The sequence below is a fragment of the Mastomys coucha genome, unplaced genomic scaffold, assembly GCF_008632895.1.
Source record: "Mastomys coucha isolate ucsf_1 unplaced genomic scaffold, UCSF_Mcou_1 pScaffold6, whole genome shotgun sequence".
NCBI lineage: Eukaryota > Metazoa > Chordata > Mammalia > Rodentia > Muridae > Mastomys > Mastomys coucha.
In genome coordinates this window covers 68,115,388-68,125,579 of record NW_022196912.1, presented here as the reverse complement: position 1 = coordinate 68,125,579, position 10,192 = coordinate 68,115,388, and the positions used below count along the sequence as shown (strand labels likewise).

Below are 10,192 nucleotides of genomic sequence, written 5' to 3'. Positions count from 1 at the left end.
CACACACACACATGTTGGAGTCTGGCCATAGAAAACCTCACAACAGAGCAGGGGCCCTGGGAAGCAGACCATCAGGTAAACAAATGAAATTATAGCATGCCAGTGAGTCCCAGTCTAGGATCTCGAGCAGGGTCACTGAAATTTCTGCACTCTCATAAAACCACTTTGTTATAGACAACTGCTGTGAAGTAGGACTGCGAGACAAGAGCAAAACTTATATTACTAAACCTATCAAACTGTTCTGATCCATAGGTTATATTTAAAGGGCAATGTAATTCTGATTTATTGCCAAGAAAGATGTTAATTATGTATAACTTCTAGTCAAAAATAATAAGTCCTACTATATAGAACGTGGGAACAATCACCCCCCTACCCACACCAAGAAGAATGGACTTGGAGACTTGTCGGGCAGTGGAGTTACATTTTCAATGGTGGCCTTGCAGGATCAGGTGTCTGGTGAGCAAGTATAGCCATGGCTACTATAGCAATCATTTTATCTCCTAGTATGAAGGACTCTCCCCTGACTCCCCATTGACCTATTAGGATAGGGGTACATGATCTTTCTGAATGACACCTAACCTTAATTCTTTTCTTATGAGATGCTCCTTCTCATCTCCCTACCTATGTCCACATCTCTCAGCAAAGACTTTACTGCTGGTTCATCTTTCCCCCAAGATCCTGTTTGTTTAGGGGCCTTCCAGATGCATGAACTTTGTCACATCAGCAAGCCATTCGGCAAGTTTGGCTGCTAGTAATTTTCCACTCTGAGCTCAATTTCTAGTTTGAATGGAGGTAGTTAGGGGGCGTCTACAAGCATGTACTGGCAAAGGCTCATGACTGCCTGCTATCTGCAACTTGCAACTCTAAGGCCTTAGTTAAAGGCATCTTTGTCCCGAAAATGGACCATCCTATAATTTTACTCCTGAACATACGTATATTATGTACTATAGTATGATACACACAAAAGAACTCTACTCACAGAATGTCACGATTGAGAAAAAGAACTCATGTAAACTTTTATTTTTAAGGACCATTAAATGATGTTGAATTCCAGCTAATGCATCATAGAAAAAAAAATCTAATCTAATGAATGGCACATTGGACCTTTGCAGCATCTTTCTATATCTCTCAATTCATAAATCAGAAATTGGGAATCAGAAAGCATTCTGTGATGTGGGAGGGTCCTGTGCAACATAGGTCATTGTACCTCCTGACTCTGAAGCCCCGCCATCTAATATCCTCTCTGGTGGATCTATGATATGCCCATGCATTACAGTTCTTGTTGACAGCCTGTTGCCTTGGAAATATTTCATTATTTCAGTTTTTCCATTTGTAGACCCTTGGCCTTGTAATATGAAGGCCATCCTATTTCATATTTTCGATTATCATTTAAGCAATCTTGTGGATATATATATATATATATATATATATATATATATATAAGCAAGAGTTAGACAACGCATATCATCATTTATCACTGTTTAAGCTAGCGCCATAGGAATACCTTAGGAAAAGTGCCAGCCACCACCTCTACCTTTTAATGCCTTGCAAACCAGCATGGGCACAGCACACGCTTGACACTGCTCTCTAATTTTCTTGGTTATAGGTCCATAGAGCGGAACAACTCTGCAGCAGTGCTATATAATTTGCAGCCTATTAGAGTTTAAGGAAAATCAAACAAGTGTACATACACAAGGTTTTCAACTTACTCTTTCAAGCCCTAGGGCCACGTTCTCTGTATGTATGATTCAGAGACCTTCAAGGACTGCTAACTGTCATTAAAGACATTAACAAACTTCTCTGCACAGGATGTAAAGACAGAGTCTTTGCATACTATTATATTTGGGACATATACTTGATAAACGCAAATGACACCTTTTCCTTAGTTTTGATCATGGACGTATCTGAAAAGCAGGAAAGTGCTCATAAATAGCTGTGTGACCAGTAAGTCAGGAACCACTCTCTAAATGAAACAAAAAACTTGAAGTGCATCCATGGCAGGGGTTGGGGTGGGGGGAGGGCACTTCATTCATCAGTATATTTGCCTTCAGCTGCTACTGCAGAGAAATACTAGTAAGTAGTCAGTTCTAGGGGCAAAGTGCAAACCAAGGTGGAACGACTGACTTAGTTGAAAGAAGGCTCTATGAAAAACAACTTACTTTTAAACAAACCATCTGACCTCTCATTTCTCATTACAAAATGAAAACAGAAGTGTGACTTTTACACTTAAATATGTTAAGAGCATTTAAAATCCTGGTAACAGAGTGAATCCTTGGGGCATAAAACAACTGTTTGGCTAATGGACCAAGTTTGTGGTTATTATTGTTTCAAACAGTTTATAACTTCTTCCTTCCTCTCCTCTATAATGTCCCTTCTGTCTCCTACCGACTTATTAGCCCTCCCTCACCCTATAGGTTAAAGTTTCTTAGATCCAACCTTTAAAACGACAGCATCCAAGCTGAACAAGAAGATGCTATTAAAGGGCATTAAATTAAATACAGTATATCCTCCTACAACTTCAATCAGAATTTCAGACCAAGTGTTATTTAGTTCAGCTCTCAAGTGGAGCAGAATAACAAATCGCACACTTTGATTTACCTTCCTCGAATGCCAAATGGAGACAGGTGATAAAGAACGCACTCATGCACAGGCTATGAAGTTTCCTCTAGAAATTAATTCTATCTTCGAGATTCCTATCTCAGAGAAATTCCCAAAATGGCACACAAATAGGCCTCAGCTAGAGAGATTACTGGGGCAATCCCAGTAAATGCATTTACTACCAGAAGAAAAGGGAAGGAAGTAACTAGGAGGAAAGGAAGGGAGGAAAGGAGGGGAGGAGGGAGGGAGGGAGAGAAGAAGGGGAGGGAAAGGGGGATGGGCAAGGCAAAGGGGGGGATGGGCTCAACTGTAAACTGATTTCAAAGTATTTATCACCTCGTTAAATAAAAATCATCATCCAAAGCCTTGCACAATGATCTGAGAATAGATTTCTGTATCTACAAGGGGAAAATGTTTAAGATGTTAATTCTTCATGAGACACAAATATTAAGAACTAGATGTTCATTTTCAGCTATCTTCAGATGTGTGATTTTCTAGTTTCAAAGTAACCTTGATGAGCACAGCATTTAACATCTTTTAAATCTAGATGGCATATGACTCCTCCAGTGAATGGAATTGCACGGAATTATCTAAGACTTTAGAACAAATCGACTATGTGTCTACTTTTTAAAGCTTTTTGTTTAATCCTAATCATTCTGCTGCCTTTTTAAAAATGAAAATAATGCGTAGCAGAAAAAAAAAATTAAAACTACCAAAACGGCAGGTCTTTTTTTTTTTTAAATGAACAGTTCTCTGAGTGTCTCTCCGTCTTCGTTTGATACACTAAAGCTATGCTGTATCAAAAATAAAACCCTGCATGTGATAACTGAGTCTTGCATCTAACCACTTCTCTCCCGCGTCTTTTTAAGTTCTCCTAAGCCTATGAGGAAAGTAAACCGCTTGCTGGGTGGGGGTGCACAACTCTGTATTTGTTTTCTTCTTGAATCAATGGGTAACATTCCATACTTCCTACTGAGCTTTTCCTTCTGGAGACAGAAAGAGATATTCACTTTGCTCAAACCGATATGCTATACGCAATTAATGTCATTAACGCTGTCAATTAATAGCAAATAGGCTTCTAAACAAAGTAGGCTGGATGGACAGCGGGGGAGAAGCACATCGGAGCTGGGGGGCGGGGTTCAGCCACTCTGAAACCTAACAATGCTGTTCACGTAGGATGGTTAGGGATGTTTTGAACACAAACTCCCTTTCCCTTTGGCTCTAGTAGTTTAACTAACTTCAGACAGATATGCTCCACTGAGCCCCTTGCCTGGATATGCAATTCTCACCAGGAACTTTTTCAAACACGGATTCCCCAAACAGTAACTAACAGGGTAGAGATGCTCAGACCGCTGACATATTTTGGATCTCGCTGTTTGTTTGCTCGTTTAGACTTAAGGGGTTTCTTCTTTCTTTTTCTCTCTCTCTTAAATTTTTGGGTTTTTTTTTTCCTGGAGAGGCGGTGGAGAGAAGGGGGAGGGCGAGAGTGGAGGGGTAGAGCCGGGGACCCACAAGTTGCTGGGCTCAGGGCAGCAGCGGCGGCAGCGGGAGGCGGCGCGCCTGGCTGCGCCCGCCCGGCCTAGCAGCTCTCGGAGACGGCCCCTGGAGCCCTGCGCTCGCCTCCCGCCCCGGCCTCCTCCCCCTCCCCTCCCCCTCCCCCAGCTCATTCCCTTCCTAGAGAGCAGCTGCGGCGGGACCTGCGACGGCCGGGGGAACCCCGGCCCCCACCCTCCCTCCCGCGGCTCCCGGCACACACAGCTCTTTGGGGGTTGTTTGTCTTTTTTTTTTTTTAAATCTTTTTCCTCTCTCTCTTTCTTTTGCTTTTTCTTTTTTTTCCTCCTTTTTTTTCCACCAGCGAGTCACTCTATTCGCCGAGCTCAGGAGGTGCGACTTGCTCGCCGCCCGCCGCCGCCGCCAGAGCCCGCTCGCTGCCGCAGCCGCCGCGGGCGGACAATGCGCTGGGAGCGGGCAGCGCAGCCCCCCGCCCCCGGGACCGCGGGGCCGGGTCCCCTAGGAGGGCTGCGGAGGGAAGCGAGCCCGCCCCCACCCCCGGGGGGCGGCGGCGGGAGCCGGGCGCGGGCGGCAGGTTCAATAAACAGAAAAGTGTTACCGTTCTCGCCTGGAAGGATCCTGCTGAAAGCTGGGCTTGGTGGGCGCCATCTTCCTGCAATTTTTTTTTTCCTCTCTTACTTTTTGCCTCGCTTCCCCCCTCCCGGGGCGGGGGGCGTGGGGAGGGCGGGGGTGTGCGTGTGCGTGGGCTGGCGGGAGAGAGTGCGGGCGTGCGCGGCGCTCGGGGGCCCCGGCGGGCGGCGGCCGTGGCCGTGGCCGTGGCGGCGACGGTGGCGGCGGCCGCGCTGCTGAGCCCGGGAGGCTACGGGAAAGTAGTGGGGCCCGAGCGTCGCCAGCGGCCGGACGTCCCCTCGCGCCCGGAGTGCTCCCCGCCGCAGGTCGCCGCCTCCTCGGCCGCCCGTGCCTGGTCCTCCCTCTGCTCGCCGGCCGCCTCCGTCCATGCGCCGCACAGCGCCCGCGGCCCGGGCCGCCCCGGCTCCCGAGACATGCCCGGCGCGGAGACAGGCGGCCGGCGCGGGCGGCGGCGGAGGAGGGGCGGGCGGCGGGGGAGGCGGCCGCGCGGTCCCGCGGGCAACCCGGCCGGGGCCTCCGGGTGCTCGGGCCGGCGCGTGGCCCGCAAGCCCCCTCACCGCAGCCGCCGGGCTCTCGGCCGGCGGGCAGGTGGGGGACGGGGCACAACCGTCCCCGCGGGGGGCCGCGGGGGCCTAAGAGTGGAGGGACCCGGAGAGGGAGGACACGCGGGGGGTTCCCAGCTTGACCACTGGGAAAGTATTTCTGGGCATTTTCCAGTTGCTTTGCTCCAGGGCTCTCTCTTCTCCTGCAAGCTGATACACACCCCCTTCCCCCTCCCCCTCCTTCGCTTCTCTCCCACCCCCCTCTCTGTGTGCCTCTGCACTCGCTCTCCTCTCTCTCTCTCTCTCTCTCTCTTTCTCTCTCTCCCTCTCTCCTCTCGCCTTCTCTCCTTCCTTCCCTCCCTCTCTCTCCCGCCCTCTCTCATTTGGGGACTGGGAAGCTTGGCTGCTGGCGCAACAACGCCACTCAGTTGCAGTTTCAAACACTTCCCTTCTCTAGAGTATGTCAGCCTGCAGAAAAGAGAGAGTGTGGGGATTAGAATGCCGGGAGAGTGGGCTGGACTGTCTTCAGGGACAGTGGAAATAAAAGCGTGAGGTGATGAGTGTTGAGCTGACCCAGGCCAGCAGGCCCAACTGCCCTGAGCCTCTGAGCCCGGATGCAGGACCTGCACCTTGTGACTCTGGCGCCCTCAGCCAGGAGCCAGAGCCAGAACATCTGCATTTTTTCACGCCCGGTACAGATATGCAGACCCCAGGGTTCATAGGCCAATCCCCAAGCGCTGAGACGCAGTTACATACAAATGCCTTTGCAAAGCCAGGTCCCGGTTCCTGGGACTAGATTGCTGGCCTCTGGAATCTAGTCCAGTCACTTCTCCATTAAACTGCCCATGGAAGCCTAGAGAAATGGCTACTCAGTGCAGAGCCAGATGGAATTCTGTTACCTGGAGAAACCCTGGGCAGTGCATTTATGCCACTCTGCAGAATGGGAAGAGCTCCTTTTGCAGACTAGGGCCAGTTCTGTATTAAGCAGGCAAGATAGACACCCAAGAGTGTTCCGCGTTGAACAAACACAAGAGTCTAGTGAGAAACATTATTCATGAGTGAAGCTTTGCCTTCTGCTTTAAAGTTGAGGTGGGGTGCTCAATGGGTGTCTCCTTATGTGCTACCCTTGCAGTAAAGGAGGGAGGGGATTCTGAACTGCCTCTGGATGCTTAAGTGTGGTGACAGGAGCTGCAACATCTTCAAGCTATTGAAGACTCTTTGGAGTAGTTAGTAGGCTCTACAGGTAGGAGAGATAGAGGGGTTGGGAGATGGATCGGAGCGATGGTGAGTGTTGCCTACAAAACAAATGGGAGCTAGCAAAGAAGAGAATTAACCAGTTGGAAGTTCTGGTTTCAGGAGACAGTCCAGGGCAACTCTGCCCTGAGGTGACAAGTAAGAGAAGTTTGTGCTCTCTCAGCAGGCAGGCCAGTGCTTAAAAACCCACTTCTGTCACCGCTCATCAGATCCCCAAAAGTACTTTAAAATTTTTAAACGTTATTTCACGATTCACTTTAGCAAAACGTCCAGATCTCCAGGTGGAAATGAAGTCTACCCCCCCACCCCCAGAGCCCTGAAGCCAGTCCTGATGACTCCCAGTGCTGGTAAACTGTGAAAGGAGACTCCTGCCTTAGGCCTTACCTCAAAGCCTGCCAAGAATCTTGCCGCCCAACTCTTCTGCCCCCAAATTAACTAAAATTAAAGACAGTAACAGGTGTCATGAGATCTGAGTAACAATTCCGAAGGAAGGTGCATTCACTACTAGCATCTTACTTCGTCAGTATGAGAAAACATTTAAATCAAAGGCAGGCATAATTCACTCCAAAGAAGGAAGTTTAGAGGGTTTTGGTGTGTGTGTGTGTGTGTGTATTTTTGTTTTGTTTTCCACCCCTGTCTTTAGAAGAGCAATGGGTTGAGGTTTCACAAGTGGCCTGAAACCCAAAAGGAATCGTTAAAGGGAAGTGTTGAGGCAGGTGCTTGGGGGTGGGGTGGGGGAGGTGACTGCCCCTAGATGCTCCTGAACCCCAAGATCATCTTTTTCTAAAGGACAATGCCAATGCTGAGGGGGAAAGATCCTAAAAGCAGGAGAGTCATGACAGCTCCTTATGCCCAATTTACACCTTATAGGTCAGCTCAAGTTCCTGGAGGTCCCTAGAACTGCCCAAAGGCCATGTGACATTTCTGACCCTTGAGTCTCTTCCTCACAGACCACACTATTGTCACAATTGCCTACACTTCCTAGTTAAAGTGACCGCCAGATTCTATTGTCATTTAAATGTTTTATAAAAGACAAAAAGCATACCTGAACCATAAAAAGGGGAAACTGAATTCTTTATTGGTGTTCTGCATTTGAAAGATGCCCAGATCTATTTTTTGTTGTTAAAGGTTCTTGTAATCGCTTGAGTAAAACATGGCTAAAATAATTTAATAAAAAATATATATATGACAAAGATTAGTCCCCTCTAGAGTTATTTCCACGACTTCTTTTTAAAAGTTTTGACAATAAGCAGAGCATGTAATGAAGTCTTCCACAGAATATTTGCAATTACATGAACTTGGAAAACACTGTGTTAGGCAAAATCTGGTCACTGGGCCATTGGTTAGAAGGCACAAAATATAGTAATGACAGATTACTGTAACCTTTGCAGTTTAAATACTATTGTTTCAAACCAAAGGTTCTCAAATCAATGAAGTTTCAAAGATGAGGTAAAATGGGAATTTGAATTATGCATTATGTATATTTTAAGTTAAATGCCATTGGCAAATCTCTCAGATGTTTAATCGTGTACAATCTGGGAAACACAAATATTTAATTTCACACTCTCATGTGCTCTTTTTTTTTCTCCCATCTACCATAAAATTGAGCCTCATGAATGGAGCGTTTACCTTTTTGATTATATTGTTAGTTTTTCTCATAGCGATTTTGTGGATCACATTTTCAATAAAATCTTAGAACATCGAAAGTTATCCTTAAAGGGAAAACTTTAGGGTAAGAAAGCTTTTGGTGGTAAATTTCTATTTCCTACCTCAATCAAAGAGTGCTCAGTGTTTTAATGACAATTATTTTGAATCTAGAGAACATCTTTAGAAAACTACAAATACTATATTAAAACTTCCTTTTCACCACCAAGCCTAACTTTTGTAAAATTTGCTTCCTTACTTGGATCTCAGAATCTCACCCATTTGCATTATAATGCGTTTAAGATAGTTAACAGTGCCTAAGAGATTAGGATTTCGCGTTGTATTTCCCTGTAGTTACAGGTGACAGGATCTCACTATTAGGTAGAAACGCAAGTCTATCTCTGCACATGAAAATCGTCTCTATCCTATTTGGAAACAAATGATCAATCAGCCTCCGATGATCAATTGCTCCCCTGGCTGTCCGTCAGCGCGGATTCGCACCCGCGGAGGCATTGAAGAACATTTTGCTGAAAGGGGATAGGAAGCCCAAACTTTGCAAAAGCATCTCCTGCAGCGTCTCAGACTTGACTGGAACTAGTTCCTCTGGCTACTCGGGGCTGAGGCTCAACGTTCGGGGCCTGGCAGAGGGCAAAGGATGACTTCACTTCGCCAGTGCACTAGAGTGCTTTTCAATTCGGACTGTGTATCCTCCCCCACCCCTCCTTCTATAGCACGGGGGCAGGCAAAGTAAGCCCTGACGAGGTGCATGTGTGTTGTAAGGCACAAAACAAGAGCAAAGTGAGTCCCACCCCAGTACCCGAGGCAGGGGCACTATCCCAGCTCGGGCGGGACTACTCACCGCTGCTGGTAGGAGGTGATGCCCTGGACGTTCTGCGGGGTGCCGTTGGCCGCGGCGCCGGCCCTCCCCATGCCCGCACCGGCCGGTACCCCAGCGGCTGCCCCGCCGGCCGCCGCGGCCGTCACCTGCACGCTGAAATCCGGAAAGATTCGGATCATCGCCGCGGCTTGGAGCCCCAGGCGCGGCTGCTCTGGGCTCGGACTGGCGGGGGCTCGGGCTCGGGTTCGGGCGGCGGCGGCAGCAGCGGCGCGAGCGGCGGCGGCAGCAGCGGAGCCAGGCACCAGCCTGCAATCCCATTAGTGAGCCGCGGCCACTGTGCGCGGCGGAGAGGCGCTTTGATGTGCGCGCAGCGGGCTGAGGTGGGGAGGGGGTGAGGAGGAGGTGCGGGGGGTGTGCGAGGGACTTGCAAACAGCAAAACGTGTCAGGGTGGGGCCTTTTCTCCCTTTTGGGGGGCACTGTTGCTCCCCCCCTCTTTCCAGGATGTTGCTTTCACTGGCTGCTCCAGCAGCGCCGCGCGAGCCCAGCTGAGAGAAGAAGGGGAGGGGGTGGAGGAGGAAGGATGCACCGGGAGGCTTGGCGAGCACTTGGCCGGTGCAAGGGAATAACGGGCAGTGGAGGATGCATTTTCCCTCCCTCTTCTACACACACACACACACACACACACACACACACACACACACACACACACACACACACACACACACACACACACACACACAGCGCACTTCCGACCCAAAGTGCAAGACTGTAGTGCGCTTTCTCCTCCTTTCTCTGGAGAAATAACCACCATCCGGACTGGCTCCAGCCTTGCGAGGCTGCCAGAAACCAGGATCCCAGCCCGCGGGTGTAGGAATGGGGCGTCAGAGACTCCGATTTCAGCCTGGACCCCTCTTTGACATTATTCTCCACATTAAGCAGAGCGAGTGTGGCCAAGCGCAAGTTGGGTTCCTGGAGAACTTGATACTTATCTAGGAGAGGTGGTTTGCAAAGGCGACGGAGTGCGGGTGGGGGGTTGGCGCTTTTGTACAAAGGAGAGTTTGGGTCGCTTAAAAGAAAGGGCTCTTCCCGCTCCTGGTAAGCGGAAGAGTTGGTCTTGGGAAACTTGTGAGGTGGGGTCTCAGTCCAGCTAGATCCTAGTTTGCACTAGTGATG

At 48.9% G+C, this 10,192-nt stretch overlaps 1 protein-coding gene across 17 annotated transcripts in view; it reads right to left on the bottom strand.

Annotated features, from left to right (window-relative positions):
* The window catches only part of Npas3 (neuronal PAS domain protein 3), an 835,955-nt gene extending 826,585 nt beyond the window's left edge, over positions 1-9,370 (bottom strand). For 7 of the 17 annotated variants that reach the window (XM_031355475.1, XM_031355478.1, XM_031355479.1 and 4 more), the window contains exon 1: positions 4,709-5,180. In XM_031355475.1, the coding sequence (XP_031211335.1) occupies positions 4,709-4,758 (50 nt within the window). In that variant the 5' untranslated portion in view covers positions 4,759-5,180. Of the gene's footprint in view, positions 1-4,708; positions 5,181-9,039 lie in introns of those variants that run through there. The other 10 variants (XM_031355466.1, XM_031355468.1, XM_031355469.1 and 7 more) reach the window with 4 other exon arrangements.
* Between the last annotated feature and the right edge of the window lie 822 nt (positions 9,371-10,192).